The sequence below is a fragment of the Phallusia mammillata genome, chromosome 6 (assembly GCF_965637545.1).
Source record: "Phallusia mammillata chromosome 6, kaPhaMamm4.hap1.1, whole genome shotgun sequence".
Classification (NCBI taxonomy): domain Eukaryota; kingdom Metazoa; phylum Chordata; class Ascidiacea; order Phlebobranchia; family Ascidiidae; genus Phallusia; species Phallusia mammillata.
The window spans coordinates 5,003,889-5,026,622 of record NC_137257.1 but is presented as its reverse complement, the minus strand read 5'-3'; the positions used below and the strand labels follow the sequence as shown (position 1 = coordinate 5,026,622).

At 37.3% G+C, this 22,734-nt stretch overlaps 3 protein-coding genes and 1 pseudogene across 4 annotated transcripts; 3 read left to right on the top strand and 1 right to left on the bottom strand.

The window, feature by feature from the left end:
- Positions 1 to 239: 239 nt before the first annotated feature.
- On the top strand, positions 240 to 4,483 carry LOC145233206 (uncharacterized). Its single transcript, XM_080097883.1, has one exon. The coding sequence runs from the start codon at positions 478 to 480 to the stop codon at positions 1,210 to 1,212; it is 735 nt and encodes a 244-aa protein (XP_079954009.1). The 5' UTR covers positions 240 to 477; the 3' UTR covers positions 1,213 to 4,483.
- A 1,086-nt stretch (positions 4,484 to 5,569) lies between these two features.
- Positions 5,570 to 11,749, top strand: LOC145234082 (epidermal retinol dehydrogenase 2-like). The gene is made up of 7 exons (XM_080098861.1): positions 5,570 to 7,937; positions 8,321 to 8,499; positions 8,894 to 9,025; positions 9,367 to 9,479; positions 10,472 to 10,603; positions 11,013 to 11,129; positions 11,189 to 11,749. Exons 1-7 carry the CDS (start codon positions 7,787 to 7,789, stop codon positions 11,274 to 11,276), a joined length of 912 nt encoding a protein of 303 aa, XP_079954987.1. The 5' UTR covers positions 5,570 to 7,786; the 3' UTR covers positions 11,277 to 11,749.
- Positions 11,750 to 12,886: 1,137 nt separating this feature from the next.
- LOC145233042 (epidermal retinol dehydrogenase 2-like) lies at positions 12,887 to 16,924 on the top strand (annotated as a pseudogene). Its single transcript, XR_013861002.1, has 7 exons — positions 12,887 to 13,136; positions 13,983 to 14,115; positions 14,335 to 14,466; positions 14,739 to 14,851; positions 15,360 to 15,491; positions 15,813 to 15,929; positions 16,516 to 16,924. The product of XR_013861002.1 is annotated as an epidermal retinol dehydrogenase 2-like (transcript).
- A 1,936-nt stretch (positions 16,925 to 18,860) lies between these two features.
- Positions 18,861 to 20,326, bottom strand: LOC145233341 (uncharacterized). The gene has a single exon (XM_080098055.1). The coding sequence runs from the start codon at positions 20,286 to 20,288 to the stop codon at positions 19,284 to 19,286; it is 1,005 nt and encodes a 334-aa protein (XP_079954181.1). The 5' UTR covers positions 20,289 to 20,326; the 3' UTR covers positions 18,861 to 19,283.
- Positions 20,327 to 22,734: the final 2,408 nt, after the last annotated feature.

The window sequence follows — 22,734 nt, the reverse complement described above, 5'->3', positions numbered from 1 at the left end:
GTAACCATGTAGGAACCGTGGCCCCCTTAAAATGTAGTGATAGCCATCTCGTGTTGGAATGCGGTATTATTTTGGTCTTAAACAGGTCTAATAGAGTAAACGAGCGTGATAAACCTCACTATCAACAAATAGTATGTGAAATAGTCGATTAAACTCGGGAATAAAATTAAAGTGAAAATGTTTTTTTGCGGGTGTTTATTGTGAAGCTACGCCCGTGGCCCCCCGGAACACAGCTCGTGGCCCCCCTGGGGGGCCATGGGCCCTGGTTGGGAACCACTGGCCTAGAGTGATTTTGCCTGCATTGCTTACAAGAACAAGAAAAATCTCTGCAGTTGTCACCGTGCTGGACGGACGTGTTTTTTGGAGCTGCTGTTGTTGCTTTAAATTTCTGTTTTAACTGGCTACTTCGATGAGTTTATAGCTGTTATAACAAGTCAGATCTCCTGTAGCGGTCATATCAATATATCTTTCTCAAAAATGGAAAATATTACTATCAGGGGCAGCCATAGAATGTCTAATACTAAAGCAAGTGAAGTAGGTGAGCCAACATTACGAGACGTTTTCAACCTCATGCAGTCAATGGACAAGCGCTTGACATCAATTGAAAACGACCTGAGGGAACGCGTCGGTGAAGCAGAAACAAGCCTCGAGGTTGCACACCATCGAATTGACGAGCTCGAGGACAAAGTAGCTTCGCTTGAAACTCACCTGAAGGAAACTAAGACTGAATTGAATCAAAAGCGCGTTATGGACGAAATGCGTTCAAAAGAATTTAACCTGCTGTTTCATGGCATACCCCAACTGCTATCTCTCGAGTCACCTGACCAAACTGAACATGTCTTAAGAACGTTCATAACGGAAAAACTGCAGTATTCTTCCTCTGAACTTGATAAAATACAGTTTAGCAATATTCACCGCCTGCCGCGGCGTACGTCAGCAATCAGTGGAAACAAAGATTTGTCTAAACCAGCCCCAATAGTTATCAAGTTTGTCAAGATGTCGGACAAAAGAAAATTGTTTTCTCTTTCTGGTCGCGCTCGGTCCTTCGATGCAAACATAACAAGGCATCTACCTGCTTCTATGCAGGCTCAAAGAAAGGAATTAATTCGACATGCAAACAAATTCTACAATCAGGGAAAAACTATCAAATGGAAAATTATTGAAGCAGATTACTGTCTGTTCGTTAATGGTGAGAAGTTTACCGATTTTTAGTCTTTTATGTTGTTTAAATGGATCGATGTGGTGATGGTCTAGCGCTTTTTCATATCAATGCTCGGAGCATTTTCGCTCATAACAGCATTAAATCGTGGTTTCGACATTGTCTGCGTGACTGAAACATGGCTAGATTCAAGTGTTTCTAATGAACGCCTCATCATTGACGGTTTTCAGTTTCCTTTTAGAAAGGACAGAAATAGGCACGGTGGCGGGGTGTTGGCGTATGTACGCAATGATATTCACTGCGTACGCTTGTATGCTCACGAGTCTGACGATTGCGAGTTGATGTGGCTGAAAATTACCATGGTTCCCGATTGTCGACCAATAATAATTTGCGTTGGATACCAACCTCCCAGTTATAACAAAACCTCTAAAGATCTTTTTTCCGCAAAACTATGTTCTACAATTGATTTGTTACAGCAGACATCCAAATGCGTTATTATAGTAGGCGATTTTAATGAGCCCCACGCAACTATCTTCAATTCTGCATTGTATTTTTCTGTCACTCAACGCGGTTTTACGCAACTAATAGACCAACCAACCAGATTTAGTAACATTCTACACTGGATTTTAGTAAACACACCCGAGTGCGTATTGTCATCTGGGGTACTACCACCACTTGCAAATTTGGATCACTGTGCCATTTATGTTATACTTAACGTATCTCGTGGCGCTCTCCCCAAACACGTGTTTTACAAATGGATTTTCGCCAATAGTGATTTTGAATCTCTAAACAATATTTTAATCGCGTATCCATGGGATGATTTGGTTGCAAGCTCATCCTCTGTGGACATGGCCCTAAACAACATTACTGATGTTGTTAACCAGACGTGCAAAACGTATATTCCACTCCGATCTTATAAGCTAACAGCGAAATGTAAGCCATGGATGAATCACGAAATTAAACACCTGTTTCGAAAGCGACATCGCTGGTTTACCAGATGGAGAAATTCTGGTGAATTGCATCACAAATTACAATACAACAAACTTAGAAACGAAATTCAACGCAAAATTAAGACCGCAAAAGCTAAATACCATGCGCATATTGTTAACGAAGCCTGCCTTTCTCAACCTTCTTCTAAGAGGTTTTGGTCACTCACACGTAAAATCCTGAATACCAACGAAGTTTCCTATAACAGCAAAAGTACGCCAAGCTTTGTTTCCAACGGAGTAACTTATGTTAATGACATCGAGAAAGCAAATCTCCTAAATGAACATTTCGCCTCCATTTCCACACTCCCTTCAAATCTGCTTTCACTGTCTTTTCCTCCTTCTTCCTGCCAACTTAACCTATCCATACCTTCCATTGACATTACCCCGTTTGATGTGTACCACGTATTACGTAAACTTGACCCTAGCAAATCTTCTGATCCGCTAAATCTTCCTAATCAAATTCTAAAACAATGTGCAGAATCCCTAGCAACGCCATTAAGCTATTTATTTAATTATATTATATCAGTGGGTATCTTCCCATCAGAGTGGAAAACAGCTACAATAATCCCACTGCATAAATCCGGGCCAAAACATGATGTAAAAAATTATCGACCAATTTCGCTCCTACCCTCCCTATCAAAAGTTTTTGAAAAAATTCTCCACAAACACATGATTACTTATTTGGAATCAAATAAACTTCTGAACCCAACAATTCCGGATTTCGAAAAAATCATTCAACCATCACCAATCTGCTTCACACAACCCACAATATTTACGCCGATCGTGACGAAGGCATTGATTGTCGAATCGTTTTTCTTGATATTTCCAAAGCTTTTGATCGTGTTTTGCACCACGGTTTATTTCATAAATTACAACAAATTGGGATAAATGGCAATTTGCTTCCTCTACTAAAATCGTACTTAACTGGTCGTGTACAACAAGTTCGCCTGAACAACAACCTTTCAACCTTACTACCTACAAATGCCGGAGTCCCACAAGGTTCAATTTTAGGACCATTGCTTTTTTTGATTTATGTTAATGACATCTCCAATAACTTAACCTCTAACATTTCACTTTTTGCTGACGACACTGCCCTTTATTATTCGGATAAATCTCCAAATCAACTTCAAAAAATTTTACAGTGAGATCTCAACCACCTCGACAAATGGGCTTCCACTTGGGCAATTAACTTTAATCCCTCCAAATCTAAAGTACTATCGCTCTGTAAAAGTTCCAATCTTCCTCAAATATTTTTCAAAGGTGTAGCTTTGCCTGAAACCCGTGCACATACATATCTCGGCCTCATATTTACACCAACACTTTCTTGGCATGACCACATTCGTTACATTTGCCACAAAGCACAAATCAAAGTTAACCGATTGCGCAAAATATCTAACACAGTCTCTCGGCATATCATCCTTACCCTTTATAGGTCTTGCGTTCTTCCTACGCTTGAATATGGCGACATTTTATTCGATAACTGTAACCTCTCTGACTGTGAAGCACTAGAAAATGTGCAACACCAATCGGCTAAACTAATTTTAGGGTGTATGAGGACCACTTCGTATGATAAAATATTACAGGACCTTGGATTGACACCCCTCCGTGTTCGTCGCAACGTTCACTCTCTCGTTCAATTTCACAAAGTTCTAAATCGCATAGGACCTTCATATTCACAAAGCTGCATTCCTGAATACGTTAAAAACTTAATTAAATATGACTTGCGTAACCCCCTCAAAATACATCCCATTGCGTGCCGCAGAAATACCAAATATAACTCATTTTTTCCCAAAACTATCCGCTTATGGAATGAACTTCCAAAAGAAATCCGATTGATAAAATCTGTTTCAGTTTTTAAAAATAAAGTTAAAAAACTTTTCTTTACGTATCCAGTCAGAACCTTACATCTGCATGGCTCTTGTCCTAAGACAACTGCCCTTCATTGCATGCTTCGACTTAACCATAACCCACTCAATATCAATCCCAGGCACTTTCGCCCTTGTGCATGTCAGGCCGTAGAAACCACGCAACATTTGTTTCTCAATTGTCCACTATTGATTCGTCATCGCACAATTTTGTTTTCTACTGTTTCGAATATTCTGACAGAAAACGCTAAGTTTAACGCTTCATTTCTTTCCAATCTTTCTCCTGGTGCAATTATTCGTTTCATGCTATTTGGTCATCCTGATTTAACAGACGCCCACACACTGTCATTATTCCATGCCGTTCACAAATATCTGCATGCGTGTAATAGATTTTGATTTCTGCTGCCGATTTATTGACATTTTAACCTCTTTCGTTCGCTTTTCCTCTTTTGTTTACTATTATTATCGACTACCTTTTATCTGAAAATACGTTTATTTCTCGTATGGTGACACGACAAAGGACAGTTTTCAGTTTTCGGACTGTCGTCTGATTGTCGTAAAATAATAATAATAAAAAAAAAACAAGAAAAAGGTAACATGTGAAATTATATAATGCTTGTCTTAAGATGTTAATCTACATCAGTGGTCTTCAACCTTTTTTATAGGCGACCCCAATTTAAGGGAAAATGAAATCAGAATTTGCATGCGACCCCATTTTTATCAACAACGAGAAAAATGTTTTAAGTAATGCTGAACCGAAAGAACAAGTAGGCTACACTAACTGTACATAATTACAAACAAATCTGGCGATACAAAAGTATTCCGAAAAAATGGCTATACAAAAGTGTTATGAAAAAAGTTTTTAGGGCGTTTCATTTCAGACTTAAACCCAATTTTCGGAACACAAACTTGCCAAATTGTTCAACATTTAACTTAGTTTGCACTGTTAGGGAGATGGTTGCGCCTGTATACTGCCCACAAGTTTTGCTTAACCGCATGTCATGCTCCACTTCCAATCGATTACGATGTTTCGTTTATAATACACTCGTTGCACTAAATCCTGCTTATAACACAGCCACGTGGTTGAAAACGGGATTTGAAAAATTTGACATAGTTGGGTACGTTACATAAGTAACTATTCACTCGTTCTGGTGTCACCTTAAATAATACAAACTTGAAGTGTTAAGTCATAATACACGTTGTCCAAACCCATTGTTCCGCGATAAAGGCATTTTGTGTTTTTTCACTACCACGACTTAATTGCAACATGAGGTAGCAAGCTGTACCACAATTCAAGAGCAAAAGTTGCGATCTAAAGGAACATAATATTAGTTTTATTTTCTGTAATCAATTTTGAAATGCAATAAATCAAGCGACTTATTGCGACCCCAGAAAAAGTTTAGGCGACCCCACTTGGGGTCGCGACCCATAGGTTGACGACCACTGATCTACATAACAGGTTGAATTTTTGATTGATTGAATGGCAAAAATGCCTATTTTAATGTTAGAGATTTAGATTTAACTGTTATTTGCAGATTGTATCATAAAGATATTATCATATATGCGTGGTGATATATTTAGCGTTAAACACTTTCGAAGAAAATTTTTGCGGTGTTTTGCTGCCGGTTTCGCTTCAATCGAGACGTTCTTGTCTTCACCGCTCACACATACACGCACATACGCTTACACACACACTGCGGCTCGCTGCCCAGCCACAGGCCATCGTACGAGCATCGTAGAGCTGGCACAACGTAACCTCTTGCGCCTGGCTCAGTCCGCTTGGTTTTAAGTGTCGTATTGTGATGTTTACTGTTGAAAACAACTTTAGGGGAACGCTGTTTTCGGTTCTTGTGGTATTGACAGCCTGGTGGTGAAAACTTTTGTATTGAAAGCAACTATTAATTGGCGTCTGTCGGTTGCAGTAGTCAAATGCCGCATTTTATAATCAGCTCTTAGGCCTGCTGGTAGCGAATTACTTTTTTCTTAATGTCGTGTCACTTATTTCCGCTTTGTTTTCGATGCATTGACGTAGCCAGACAAAACGAAACAGTGGGCTATCGTTCAGTTTCACATCACCACCTCAGTATGCAGAAATGCGGCGCGTATAGCTACTTTCAACAGGCAAAAGCTTTATTAAGTTTGTGAAAGTAAAGTACAGCAGAGCATAGCCAGTGATTTTATATTAGTGCAGCAAAAGTGCTGTAGTCGGTTTGTTTCTGACGAATGCGTGAATTGCAAAAAAGTTTTTTGATGAGTCATGGTTGAAAGCGGCATGCTACGTATATGATGTAAGCCTGCGCAACTGCTTGCTGTCGTAACCTTGCTACGTGCTAAGTTAGCTGAAATTTAATAAGATTTGCAACTAAGCCGTGTTGTAATGTCAGTTTATGGACACTGGTGAAATATTATCAATTTTTAGTGCATCACTTAAAAACTAAAGAAAGCATTTTTGGCCTTTTTTCTGTTTTAATTGTGTTGCATGTGGCACAGGCACAAATTAACTGCATTTTTAGTGGTTTTATTTACAAGTAGATTTACTATTTCATCGAAAACAAAAACGTTCTCGGAAAAGCCACGAAAATCGATTTAACGATGAAAATGTGAAGCCTGTATTACAAACATTGCTGTTTTGTAGAATTTTACCGGCGTCTGACGTCAGGACCCGACCTAAACAAATAAGCCACGTGGAAAAGCAAACTTTAGAAGTCTCGTTCTGCGAAGTGCTCTTTGCTCCTTGGTTTTCGCTGAATAAGTAAATCTGAATGATGTCGAAATTCTGCCAGATAGTTGCACCGAGCTGAAACAGTTTAGTGTGTAAAAAACTAGAGCTTGTATGTAGCAGAGTTGCAAGTCGGGCCGGGTTCGGGCTTAGGTTTCTGTAACAGACGGGCGTAATTCGGGTCTGACTTCACAATTTGTGTTCGTATTTGTTTTTAAACATAATTTTCCTTGTACAATAGCTAATTGCTAGACTAAACCTAATAGCCAAGACCCTAAATGTCTTGTGTAAGCTATTGTCAATTATGTACGCCGCAGACCTATATCTTCTTCATTATAGGCAGGGTTGCCATACCGTCCTTATTTTTAAGATTTGTCCTTATTTTGAAGGGTTATGTCTTAGAAACGTTTATTGTCCTTATTTCTAAGAAATGTCCTTCTTTTTGACTTGCGTCCTTATTTTGTCTTATTTTCAACAATTACAAGGAACAAACTTAGTGAAATGACAGTCAAATCCCTGCTATAAGTAAAAGTAAACCTAGACCTGAGCTGTCATGAGATGCACGAAGTATTCTTTATAAACAAGTAGTTGCTGGAACAGATTGTTTCTGGTCCAAATATTGCATATGATATGTCATGGCTCGTATACATGCAAATATTTGTTCAAAAACGTTTGTTTCGTTTTGTATGAAAAGTTAATTTTTCGGTTGTCCTTATTTTTGGTTTCATGTCGATGGCAACCCTGATTATAGACGTGTCAATCCAACTTTCGGGTCTAAATGGGCTTCTCAAAAACGATTCCGGTTCGGGCCTGGTTCGAGTATTAATTTCGGCCCCGCCTTTAACTATGGTCTTTTTGTGCATAACTTTCATGGCAGACGGCTTTAACAATCGCTGTTGTCATAATGGCCATTTTCCACTTAGAATAGAGGGATTGTGAATTTGTTTTCAACAAGTATTTGTCCAACACCGTCTATATCTTACATGTTATATTGCTTCATAATCTGGCAATTCATTTTACAGTGCTTTCGTGTTTTGCCGGTTAAGCTGTAAAAATGGGTGAATTCACTGTTGTCAGTTTTTTCACGGGAATGTTTTGGGCAATGGTTTACTGGGTTGTTGCGATCTTTCAATTTTTTGTACCACCGCCGAGAAAAGATGTCAGCGGAAAGATTGTGCTTATTACCGGCGCTGGAAGTGGCATAGGTAAAACTGGATTTTTAACATTTTAACATAGACTTTTATTTAAAGCCTGTCTTAAATCATTTAAACTAGATTGAAAACTTATGAAGGATTTTATGTTATTCCTCGCTGTGGATATTTTTGGTCGCGTATTATTTATTTTTAAACATTTCATTTTAATTTTGCGCAAAAGTTACAAGTATATATATATAAGTATTACGTTTAAAAATGTTTCATGTCAAAAACTGTCAACAACTTTTTTCAAACTTTCCCAATCGGCTACTGGTCCTGTTTGGTCGATTGGTTACATACATAAACCCTTACAAATACCTGAAACCAAAATAACAAGACCTGTTCATGCAATAGCTTCTGAAGTCCTTGAAGAGTGCTTGCTGTTTTATTCACAGGCCAGAAGTTAAGTATCGAATTCGCCAAGCTTGGTTGTTCAGTGGTGGGTTGGGACATTTCTACAGATGGCCTATCAAAGACGGGCTCACTCATGAGTGACGAAAGAATGACCTCACAATGGCACCCGTACAAGTGTGACATCACAGATCGTCATCGGGTGTACGAAGTAGCCGAAAAGGTAAGATTGAAAACAATAGTTTTTGAGCTTACTGTAAATTTTTAGGGTAGTGGTTCTAAAACTTATTTTACATTTTATTGTCCAAATCGGATTAAATTTTACTTTGACAAGCGGCAAAAACAGAAACAACATTGAAAAGCAATAAATTAAAGTTTGTATCCATGGACGCGATTGTAGACAAAGTATACCGCAGTTTGATTTGAAGAAAGAGCATCGCTTGTCACGGGTAGCTTCCTGCCGTGGGTTCGAGTCCCATCGCGGGCAAGACTTCTAATCTCACACCTTGCCAAACGAAAATATCTTGACTGACTGACTTGATTTGATACAATGCCTTTTACCAACCTTACACAGTGTTGATTTGAGATTGACTTTCACAATGAAAAAATGTGTGTAGGTCCAAGAAGACGTTGGATGTGTGGATATTTTGATTAACAACGCAGGAATCGTCACTGGCAAAAAGTTTTTGGATTGCCGTGATGAGATGATAATTAAAACGATGGAAGTTAATACGATAGCACATTTCTGGGTAACAAATTTTGCAATATTTGTTTACAATTCTTGAAAGTCGCTTTAAACACATATTTTTTTTGATTGTTAAACATATACTTTTCAATAAATGCATCAACGCTCTTATAAGACGAAGGAATATTTTGATTTCTTTTTGGAAACTACTGTTTATGCTAATCAATACCGTTGTACCATTTTGTTAGTGTGACATTATAGGTTTGACTTCCACACTTCCACTGATACACCGTATAATTTCCATCCTTTTAAAGTAATATAATAAGTTAGGTTTTGTACATTCACCAGGCATGACCCAAATCGTGCTCCATACATTAATGCACGATTGTTTTCTTCACAATGCAGACCCTTAAAGCATTTCTTCCCGGGATGATTGACAGGGATAGCGGTCACGTCGTTACAGTAGCCAGTGGTGCTGGATTGTTCGGGATGCCAGGACAATGTGACTATGCTGCAAGGTATGTGTTTGGTGAATCGTGGTCTTAGCTGATGTTTAGGACTTAGCTGATTCGCACGTTGGCGTTTAGCCAAACATGCTTTAGGGGGCCCAACATTAAACAGCCAACAACTTATAAGTCACCTTGAAGCTGTTTTCACGAGAGGCATAGGGTGTTTTGCTAAAAACAACGCTTCTACTTATTTTTGTGTGGTCTAAAAGAAGTTCTTCTACTAGCACCCGGTTTGCCAATCCTCCGAAAAATATTGTTTTACCCATAAAAATCGAGTTTTAAAGGCCAGTCTTATCCAACAAAAGTCATATTTTTTAACAACCACGACCAAACAGCTGAGGCTACATCACAACCAAACATTGTATAAACAGGGTATTTCCTGTAATCGCTTGTAAAATATTGCAATATTTTAAAAATATTAAATTAAACGTTACATGCATGCCAATGCTAAGAATTGTGTATCTTTGCCTGGAATGCTGTATCTATTTCCCCTAACCGCGCAGTAATAGGTTGTTATCTTTCAGGGTTAAACATTAACCTTTATAGACTTCTCCTGGTCAAACATTCGCGATGGGGTGGCGTGTTTGTCCAATGACCATAGCTCTGTGCATTTATGAGCCCTGCCAATAATAATCCTTATTCTAGGATGTGTGGTAAAGGAAATAAAAAAGGACACTTGACTCGATAACCTTTCGTTTTTTCGACGTCCTTGCTGTTTACTTAACCGTTCAACAATAGAACTGTGAGGATAAAGTGAAAATGCCAATAAAATTTTGACTTTGACTTGACTAAAATTGTGCAATTTTTAAATTCAACAAAGCAAATTTAAAGGTTGTTTTTAGGAACTGTTCATATGTTTTTTTAATACAATACACGAAGCGTGTAACCGAGATTACTCTCTGAAATGCCTTTCCTAAACATGAGACTTACAAACCCTCGCAATGTAATACATTACACTTTCCTGTTAAACAAGTTGTTCAGGTTTATATTAAATGTTGCAGCAAATTCGCGGCAGTGGGTCTGACTGAAGCTTTGTATTGCGAACTGGAATACAGCAAAAGCACAGGAGTGAAGACCACTGTAGTTTGCCCCTACTACATCGACACTGGAATGTTCAAGGGCGTCGAAACACCGTAAGTTTTAGTGACGTCATATGCGTGGCGTCACAAAATTAATGTTTATTGACGTCATAGCCGTGACGTAACCAACGTTGTGTTTAGTGAAATCATGTGCGTTACTAAACTTTTGGACCAATAGTTAAGTGCCTTACAACTTTGGTCTGTTTGACGTCAGAGGATGACGTCACATACATGTCCGTGACGTCATATTTGCCATCAGCCCTAGTTTATCAGTTTCATTTACTTTTGTCGAAAACTGTTTCAAAATACCTAAATATAATATAAATTGAACTTTTTTTTGCAAATGCAAAACACATGTTTTTCAAATGTGACGTTATAGGTCGAAACAGTGCACTGTCTGCAGCTTATCATTTATCTGCTTGACGCTTTTACATCTAAATTGTATTTTTACAAACGTTTTTAGGTTGCTTCCAATGATTAAATCTGATGACGCAGTTAACCAGATTGTCGACGCCGTGTTAAGAAACAAAACAATGTTATTGATGCCAAGAATCGTATACTTTCTTTACTACCTGAAAGGGTGGGTACAAAACAACCAAGGCTAAAACTCATTTTATTAAATTAAAAATCTTTTATCAGATTGATGCCTGCAAAAACCGCCTTTCTAACGGGGAACGCCAGTGGTACTATGGCAAGTATGGACACTTTCCGCGGAAGAGTCGACTAAGCATTCTATTTCGCATTGCAGCGTCACTGTTAACAAATAAAAGCGTAATTGTAAAGGGCCAATTTCAGAAGGCAAGACTATTGTGGCAAATCGTTTTTGGCAAAGTTGTTCCATTTTCTTTTTTTGTTGTTTCAATGTTATGTACATGATGTTGTGAAGTGTATGCTTCGTTCCAGATTTTTATGCATGCATGTTTCGGCGTTTTAAGGTACTTTGCCTTTTTTGTTTTTTAATGTGATCAACTAAGTTAAAGCGGTGTAATGTTTGCCTGAGTAAAACTATTTCAATCATGTTTACACTTCCAGAAACGTGACTTTCTTGATTCCTTTTTTTCTTTTTATCGTGATGTTCTATGGGGCCTTGGTAGGACCTGTATTACAGCAACAGTTGTTCACTTAAACAAATTGAATTTCGTCTGGCACTCTGCTAATCTGAGGCCACAAATGCAAATACAATCGAATCAGTCAAGCAAAGCAAGGCACAGTTTATGGAAAAGCAGCATACAATTTTCAGCATCATAACTCGATATTAGAAAATTTTGAAAAAAAATAGCGTCTATCCTTTGTCATGGATCAAATGTTATACCTTTGTCAACATGTAAAAATGGTCGAATTTTGACCTTGAGAAAGATGTTTTGACCTTGAAACCATTTCGTATCCAATAGATTGAACATCGTGACAGGAAAACAGGCTTAACTTTAGAAACATAATTTTATGGTTTCAATCAGCATCCTAATGTCAAATTGCGTAGAACAAACAAGTGTCTGCAAACCTTTTCAAGAACTTAAGAACAAAGTCAAAAGACCGGTAAAGTTCCTAGCAAGGCCTTGTATGCTGGCATAACTTACAGTGGACACACTGAGCAAAAATCAATACAGCGTTTTAATCATTAACTATCACAATCACACACAATCCTTCACACAGAATATGACAGAAAAAGTGCTATAATCTACCTAGCGTAAAGATGCACAACCTATACATGCAGTCGTAAGGCCAGAGGATTCAAGCTTTTGCTTCTATATCCTGACAGTTGTATAACGATGCCTACTCTGTTGTAAACGGTACTGAAACTGATCGGAAAAGACGTTTTGTTTCAAAATGGTTTCAAATTACAGACTTAGCAAACTTAGTTGTACAGCTGCTACAGACGCTTGTTTATAGGCTAATAGTGGACAGTACACGTTGACGGCCGTGCTGGAGGCTAGGTTACTATTTGTATTTTACAGAAAATTGTGTAACTTTAACTAGCATTATGGACCCAGTTATAGTAGCCAGCTGGTAACGGCACTTATTCAGACCCTGTGCGCACTAAACCCGCCCATTTAAGTATAATAAGACCCACGGGCAACAGAAAACAGTGTAACTTTATAGCGCATTTAGCAAACACTCATGAATGAATACTTGTATGGTAGGAAGTAATTAGTCAAAACGAAGATAAGCCCTTACGCTATAGTGCCGTATTGAGTACATAAACACAGTGCAGTCATAGAAGGCCTTTGGAGTTAGAAATGCAGTACCGCACCTATACAAATGGTGCTATTTGAGTGAAGCCCTACTTTTGGGCGTTTCCTATTTCGCTATTGACAGGTTTTGTTGTTTTTTAGGGTAGACCTTTGCCATTAGAGAATTTGTACTATCGGTTGATAACGACTATATTTAAACTTGTTTCAAAATACAAAACGGACAGATTTGACTTGAAGGCGAAACATAATGGCAGAATGGACAGTGATGCGATTGTTTTCGGGATTATTCTGGGCTTTGTATTACTGGATGGTGTCCATCTTTCGCTTTTTTGTTCCACCACCAAAAAAAGATGTTAGCGGGAAAATTGTTCTTATTACTGGGGCTGGAAGCGGATTGGGTAAGAGCAGTGTTTCCAAAAATTGTTTTACCAACCAATAAAGATGAACATAAATTCATAACTGGGATCAGCCCTGAAGCGTCTATGCAGACCAGCGATCACGGCACACTCATATGTAAATCACAGTACGCCAGGCCCATTGAAGGCGCTATACCGAATCAGCCGGTCACCAAGCATTCACCACCATATGGCAAGGCGTAGGCTAGAAAAATCTAGCCTGCGGTGGGATTCGAACCCACGACAGGAGTCCCGGAAAGACTGTCACTATCAAACATAAAAAAGATTGAACACTAACATTTTTTAAAACGTAACTTGGTTAGTTTATGACTTGCGTGGGGGATCTACTTTTATTATGACATGCTTGCAGAAAGAAGTGGGACACTTTAGGCTTCGGATGACAACTGCGATTATTGTAAAATCTGCAATAAAATAAATTCACTTTACAAAAGGTCTCGGGCAGTTTTGTTTTAACTGAAATTCAAAATATCATAAACGTTGTTCAAATTGCTCTTTGGCCCGAAAAATTCGCCTTTGCCCATTGTTTATTCCGTTGTCAAACCGGTTGCTTTACAACAGGGGTTCTTAACCTGGGGTGCACGCACCCCCAAGGGGTGCGAGAACTGTTCCTAGGGGGTGCGGGGATGCTGAATCCTTAAGGTTGGTTAGGTCTATTCTATTTAAGCAATTATAGAAGCGGGAGCGAAAATTAGTTAGTGATTTGAAAGGGGGTGCGAAAATTGGTTGGTGATTTGAAAGGGGTGCAGCAAGGAAAAACGGTTAAGAACCACTGCTTTACAACGAACAGTTTTTGTTTCACGAGCCTCAAATTTACCTTTTCAAACGCAGGTCAAAAGCTAAGTATCGAGTTTGCCAAGCTTGGTTGTTCAGTTGTGGGTTGGGACGTTTCGACTGACGGCAGTGGCACCCGTACAAGTGTGACATCACAGATCGTCACAGGGTTTACGAACTAGCCGAAAAGGTTTGTAAAAGAGAAAAAACAACTTTTTTGTCAATAACTTCTCCTACACAAAGTTCGAAATGTGGTGGTAATTACATTACAGGGTGCGAAATGAGGCTAACGATAAAATTAGTGATGGTATTTTTCGATTTAAGTGATCTTATCTCCGCAACAAATATAATAAAAATACTAATTTAATTGGAATTTTGGGTTTGTAAAAATAAATTAGTTTGTTTGAAGGTACAAGATGAGGTTGGGCGTGTTGATATTCTTATTAACAACGCGGGAATTGTTACTGGAAAGAAACTTCTCGAATGTCGCGACGAACTCATTTTGAAAACAATGGAAGTAAACGCGATCTCTCATTTTTGGGTAAGATTATGCAAACAACACCTTAATATATTTGCGATTTATGCAAGTGAATAGTTATCCCTTTCCTGTTTTGATCTAATGCTTTTGCCTTATGATTTTCATTTGAAATGCTACCTACTGTAAACTTTGTTCCTATATTAGTAGAGTGAATCGAATTCTTGCACAATTTGGTAGCAGTTGGGAAGTTGTATCTTACCATTGCCTGTTTCAAGTCTAAGTTGAACGTATTTATCGAAAAGCTAATTAGATGTACCCACAAAACTTTGCTTCAGACTTTAAAGGCGTTTCTTCCGGGAATGATTGAAAGAAATTATGGACACGTGGTCACAATAGCCAGTGGGGCCGGTATTTTCGGGTTACCTGGACAATGTGATTACTCAGCAAGGTTTGTCACTTTCGTCATTGAGATAGAAAGCTTGCTATTCCATGACTAAGCAATGGGGTTTATTAAAACCTGCATAATAATGAAAAACCGTTTAACCATAAAATAGCCTAAGCTTGTAAAATATTTGTAACAGTTATGATAATTTTTCAAACTGTAAAATATAACACCTGATAAAAAAATCGAACTCCTTTTTTATGAATGTCTTCCGGTTGAAAAAAACAAGCCTGATGTTAAACCATGTTACGTTGTATACGATCAAAAAACGATTGTTTAACATTTAAAGATTTCGGATACAAACTTTATTCATTTATTTTCAGTCCATGGTGGAAATGTCCAAACAAAAGCCAAATTTACATTGTAAGGTCAAGATTTGGTACTAAAGTGTAAATTGAAAACATGCAACCGATTCAAATTAACTACAATGTAGGCTTGTGCACGAAAAATCACCTTCACAAAGCATGAAAATGATAACCCAAGAAGGCCACAAAAAAAACATTATATTTCGCAGCAAATTTGCAGCCGTTGGATTAACTGATGCCCTGTACATGGAACTAAAACACAGCAACAAAACAGGGATTAAAACCACCCTGGTCTGTCCCTATTACATAGACACTGGAATGTTCAAAGGCGTAGGAACCCCGTAAGTAGAATAAACTTGTTTTTAATTGAAAACTCTCAACAGTGACGTCACAAAGGTCTTAATGAAGTCACAGTTTATAATACAGTTGTTGTTTAAGGCAACCGTTACACCTAATTTAGTTTGTAAACGGTACATTGTACTTGCAAGTACGTCGCATATAATTATGATTCACTTTGAAAACAAAACTGTATGACTTTTGAACGGCTGTTTAGTACACAACAACGGGTTTTAGATTTACTATATCATAAGAAGCAGTTTCATGTGTCGCATTGCTTAAATATCAAAAATAAGAATATTTTAACGCAATGTGTTTTCTGTCAGTTTCGTTCCAATGGTGAAAACTGACGAGGCTGTTGAACAGATTGTTGATGCAGTGTTAAGAAATCAAGATGTTGTCTACATGCCTCGCTTTATATATTTTCTGCATTATATGAGAGGGTAGGTTAAGAGCAGTAATTCTTAAACGTTTCTTAAGCATTTGTTAAAAGTTACACACTTTATTTGATAATCCACAGTTCACGTATGTTTCTCTGCAACAGCAATACAAAGTAATAATATACAGTATTTCGGACATTAAAGATGTTTGCATCAGCAAAATAAATTTGCTCTATATACGATAGCTAACAGAAGTTAGCCTGAAAATAAATGCTACCAAACTTGTAAGAGTATCCATGGATAGAAAGTTTGCAATTTTTTAGATAGGATCCTATTAAAACTTTTTTGCAATTTCTTAATCTGGCATCTCCTAAATTTTTTTTTGATGTTTCGTATGTTGAAGATAGGAACTAGTTCGTGCAATACAGATAACTACTTTATGCATAAATACCTCTAAAAAAGTAGTATAACGTTGGACAGTGGGTTAAAAAAGTCGAGAAACCTTTAACTTCAACGAGTCCGAAACTTTGCTTCGTGAATCTATTAAGGAGATATTATGAGAGGTTGCAAAGTTATATTAATACGCTACATTGTTCACGAATTGATTTTATGAAATGTTTAAATACACTAATAAAGATTCTTGTTTTAGGCTCGTACCGGCTATATCCACATTGTACTCGGGATCAGCCTTTGGGATTCTTGATAGTATGGACTCCTTTCAAGGAAAAAACGATTAAGTTCTATGGAACGAAGGCTAATCTGAGAGTTGCGATTAATTGAAGAACATTGGCCCAGTTTGGAGCTTAACAAACAGATCAAATAAAGTTGGAATGGCAAAAGTGTTTTTCATGATATAGATTTTAAATAAAGATGTGTTGTTTCTGCAGCAACAGTTTTACCGTTTATATGCATGTAAACTGTTATAAATGAGTGATTATCATTTATTTGTACGCATAGGACGTCAGCGTCATGAGTCAACCAGTTTTGTTTCAATATTTTAAACATATCCACGTTATATTCTGTGGGAAATAATTTGACAACCTTAATAATAAAGTACAAAAACATGCAACTTTACTGATGAAGCAGTAATTGCATTTCAGTCGGAAAATGTTCTAACATAATTAGCAACCAACAACATGTTCACATCTGCTATATTGCATAATTTGACTGGATTGAACTCACAAAAAATGGCTGCGACAAATAATACGTTGTTTTAACGCTTGCTGTTAAATATATTATTGTTTAATCCAACATAAACAAACAAAACACATAAAAATGTTAAACCTGAATGAACTGAAACATGATCCGTTAAAACAAATTTGCACCATATGTGGTTTTATAACTGATAGTACGTAGTGAAGTCTGTTTCTTCTTTCACAGTTTTTAAATACAACAAACGGTTTACGGTGAGTGCAGTTGATTTGGCAACTTTAAATGATTGTCGAGAAGTGTTTTGACAATAAGCGCATGCAGAGTGTATGACTAAAGAAGATTTTAAACAAATCAGGTTTAAACTTTAAGACACAATTGCGACTTTAAATAATGCAGTTTTGTATTTTCATTTAAAATAAAAAGTTTGTCTACTTGTCTTTGTGGGTTCGACAACATTCAGATTACAACACCGTACACACAACAGCAGTATGGAACTGTTAAGTGATGAAGTCGTTTTGACAAATTGTACACAACAATCAAAAGAGTGGTAACAAAACCCATTATCTACATAACTTTCATTTACTTTGTGAAATAAATAAAACAGATAATCTAACGAGTAAAAACTGTCTTTAGTAGCCGTACCAAAAATTTAGTGTGGCCTTCAACCCGTTTAGTGTGGCCTTCAACAACACTCTGATTCAGAGCAAATGGACATTTTAGCAAAAAATCCCCGCTAGTTTTCGGTAAATCTCCTAAGTTGCTATACGTAACAAGAAAAAGTCAAACCAGCGCATGGAACTTAATTCACCCTGACCTATGGTCTTTTATTCGCACTAGGTGCGTGTTGCGTATCTATACCGAATGTGACGTAATATAGCTCTTTGTCTAGTAAACAGTTGCTTTGTTGTGAAAGGTAGTGTTGCGACGAAACTTACTTGCACCTAACATTTTAAAATTGATTTTAAACGCAAAATAAAACAAAACGCAGTGGTGTGGAAATAATATCGACATGCTATTATAATGCAATATAAATGCAAGCTGATTCGGCAAGACGCCTTTAATAGGTCTGGCGTATTATGATTTATATTATGTGAGTGTGCTGGTACGCTAAACTGCATGAACGCTACAGGGCTGATCCCAGTTGTCAATGTATGACCATCTTAGCGTAAATGGAGTTAGGTTCATTAAAGCTTTTCCCAACAATATGTTATGTTTTGTCGCTTGGTGTTGAATAATCTATTCTGTCATTTACACATTTGTATAATGTAAATACAAACAACTACACAACCAATTGTCGAGAGAACTTAGTTGAACTGAAATATGATCTGTAGAATCACTTTGCGCCATATGTGCTTTCCGTGCGGTTGTTGCGTAAAGTAAAATACTTTTCTTCTGTTCCAAGGTTTTGTATGAAGCAACAAAATGGTTTAGTGCCATATTTGCTACTATGGTTGTTTGGGTAAAAGCTTTGTTTCAAAATATGCAAGAGCCTAAATCATACATGATGTGAAATTATTAGGGACAGATTCATTGGTTTAAAGTTTGACACAAATATCATTATAATCTCCATAATAATTTCACTTTTCTGTGAGAGGATTTTATGTCGGGAAACAAAATAGCGACATGCGTTGTGTTAAAAAATCTCGAAAGTGGACCGCAAAAACGAAACGTTTAAGAACTACTGCCCTAGAGGAAATAAAGGTTAATTAGATCACACACAAATTTTCTGTTGTTTAAATATGTTAGTGGTATATGTATAAGTTGTTGCTGCCACGCGTATTGTAACAATCAAGTCATTGCTAGTCCTGCAGCTTTATTGTAAAGCAATCAAATGTACGGCCTTCTATACAAGACTTTTCCATCATGTTTATGACACAATAACAGACACATCTTTATGATACAGAAACTTACAAAAACGAGACAACACGCTTATACATGTACATGCTGGCACAAACGAAAGCACAGACACCTTTATACTGGTGTAAAAACTTTTGTTTTGTTTTTTCGTCATTGATATATTTTTAACACGACATGTCAACAAAACGGAGGGTACTAATAGGATTGATAGACGTAAGCTAAACAATGCAGAAAAAGGTTAATATTTTTTCTATACATTAAAAAAGCAAGAAAACAAGAAAACTTGTTAACTTTACGGCTTTGAGACAAAACCTTACAGATGTGATGCAAAACAAGCCATGTAACATCCGAAAACGGTTAGCAATAGATGATTTACTTTCACAAATAAGTATCGCATTGTTATATCTTCTATTTCGATGCATCGACATTGGATGAGACGGTTGTGATCTTTACATCTTTCTCCCAAGCATTGATAATAACTCTGGGTCTTTCTGAATTTCCAACTTCCACAGCTTCATCGCCTTTGTAAGCTGATTCAAACAGAACCACCACCTTTGTTGTTTGTCTCCTTGACAACAGTTTGAAAGGAAACAACCTTGTTTTGTAATCAGGGAAAGAAAAAACTAAAGCGACCAAGTTCAGTACAAAGTTTCCGAAAACAACGTGACCAAAAAAGATATCAAATTTGTAAGCTGCAAAAAAGTCCATGAATAGAAGACCGACAGTTATGATCAAATCTGACACAACGCACACGGCAGCAGTGCTTGCACAACGAACGTACACTGTGTTGACATCTGTTAAATGTGAGAAGTATTTGCAAAAAGGCAAAAGCAAAAGCAGCAACAAGATCAGTTGTGAAATTGAGAAACCCACTGTGCTGATCACAATAAGGATCAGTGTAGTGGGATTTATTGCACAAACGACTACGTTTACTGGTTCTATTATGTTGATTACAACAGCCAGGAGTTGCAAAAAAGTAAAGATTGAAATTCCGAACATGGCAACCAGACTCAACCTTCGCGCCAACCTTGTCCATACTGCTGTTGTATGTACAGAGTTGTAAACTGAATGTTGTCGAACCCACAAAGACAAGTAGACAAAGAAACGAGAAAGAACAGCAATCAAAGCAAATAGGTTGAAAATCCATCTGCAAACTGCGATGGAAATATGAATTCGAGTTGATTCAATAATTCGTGGCACTATGCAAGACAGCAGCAGAGTAGAAGACAATGTGCACAATCTGTTGTTTAGCTTTAATCCTTGTTGATTTGATGTAAACTGGTAAACTGCCGATGCCACTGTCAAGTACAAAATGGTCAGAATCAAAAATCCAAGTAAACTCCATTCTGCAGCTAACATTGCTGGACTTGGTTCAGTTGCGTTTTCCACAGTTAAAGAAGTGTTGTTTGTCATGTTTTTCGGTAACAAATAGTTTTACAAATTACCTCCAACAAAACTTTAAAAATCTGAGACAAAAGCAAAACTAATTTGTGTTTTAATTAAATATTTAAAAATAATTTTACGCAAATTTGCAATTGGACTACGTTTTCCGTTTAATGCAAGCAATTTAAACGATTGATATTGCAAAGTAAAATATTTTGCACTAAATATTGTTCACAAAAACTACAACAAGTTAACATCTGCGATTTTATCTTAAAGTTTAACACTTGTTTGAAATCTTTGGCAATGATCTTTTCTATTTGCGCTTATTGTCTATGTCTACAAATGTCTATTCTCGTTCACAGTTACCTGTCTTCACCTGAAGTTTTAAATCTACTGCACACACCGTAAACCGTTCGTTACATTTGAAAGCTGTGTAAAGAGAAACTGGTTTTACCACGTAATAATCAGTTGAAAAACTACATATGGCGCAAATTGATTTTGGTGGGTCATGTTTTAGTTCATCCAGGTTTATTGAACGGTTTTATGCGTTCATGTTTGTTTTCATTAAATTAAAGAATAAAATATTTAACAGAAAACGACAAAACAACGTATTGTTTGACACAGTCATCACCATTAGGACCATTTTAGTAAGTTCAATCCTGTATAATTACGCCATATAACAGATGTGACTTTGTTGGTGAAGGTTTTGAATAGCTGTAACTCGTTTTACTATTTAAATCCCATCATTACGTAATAAAGTTTGCACTATTGTTTGATGACGTTTATATCCAGGCAATGACGTATATAATATTTTTCTGAAATAAGTTCTGGGTTGACAAATCTGCACAAATTTATCACAAACAAATCTTACGAACTATTGAGTGATAAAGTCGTTTTGACAAATTTGACACAACAATCAAAAGAGTTGTAACAAAACTATTTTTAATATTACTTATTAATATTACTGCCATTTTACGTTGCCAAACAAAGAAAAAACGAATAACATACAATCTGACAAGTATACACTGTATGTAGTAGGCGTACCAAACAGCGTTTACATTATTTACTGAGATTATTGTTACGACTTCTTGACAATATCAGACGAATTTCCTTAATTGACAGATATTTTGTCGTGGGTTCGAATCCCATCCAAGGGTAATTTTGTGACCTAAACCTTACCAAATGAGGGAGTGCTTGGTGACTGGCTGATTCGGTATGACGCTTTTAATGGGTTTTGAATGTTCTTGCAAAATCATTTCACCGACCAAATTATAAAAATACAGTTAAAAACATGCAGCGTTTAAATATTGTGACCTGATTTAGCTATAAGTGGCAATAAAATTGTTAGTTGTTGAAAAACTATTACATTGGGCCGAATTAATTTACCTCTTAGGAGAGAAACAGCATTGGTCGGCAGTTATACTGGATTCAACCATAAAAAGGGTATAATGCTCATCACGCTGTCAAACAATATGTTGGGTTTCGTCGCTTTCTGTTAAATATTTCATTCTCTAATTTTTTTGACCGCAAACATGCGTGTATCACACTGTTCAATAAACTTGAATGAACTGCAACAAGATCCAACAAAACCAATGCGACATATGTGGTTTTCCGACTGATTAACACAGGGGCGGGCAACTTCTCGATTCGGCGGGCCTGATATGGGAAAATGAAGTACTTGGCGGGCCGGATTCCTGAATCGATACATTAATCGCGTATTTATCCAGTGATTTAAAACGGATTTTTGACCACCTAACCAGGGTTGGGAACCTTTTTGTTTATAAAGGCTACCAAACGATTTATCGACACTCGTGTAGGCCGCATAGACTATTTCCCAGGCCAAGGACAGTGATGTTCAAACTTTTTGACTTACAGAATAGTCGTTTTGCTATTTCCTCGTAGTTTGTAGGACTTACGGTCCAAGCTAATTAAAATTCCTCACTACATTTTCATCTTCACTACAACATTCAGGATTTATTTAACCTAGAAATTGCTGAACCTGGAGTTTTTGGTAGTCCTATGGAAATCGCTTTATGTACCACTATGGGACCATGGGTCTTGTTTGAAAACCGCTGCCCTGGAACTAATCAAAAAATAATCTGCAATAAAATCAAAAATACGTTTCTGTCTATGTTTTTCAGCGCCTGGTGCAGTCGGTTATATCAACATCTTAAAAATGTATTTTGCCATCGAAGGCCGCACTTAGTGCCCTAAAAGGCCGCATGTGGCCTTTAGGCCGCAGGTTCCCCACCCCTGAACTAGGCTATACGTGTGGAAACAAAGGAAACCGTTAAAGTAGGACACACACAAGGTTGGTAGTTATGTCGTAACAATGGACGTATGGTGCAATGGTAACAACGGCGGGAAATTTTTTTTGCTATTGGGTGCGTTACTGTCCGTTACAACTGTAATTTGACGTAGTAAGCAAGTAATGGGGGATTGCGGCAGACTGTGGCCGCGGGTCACATTATCATGT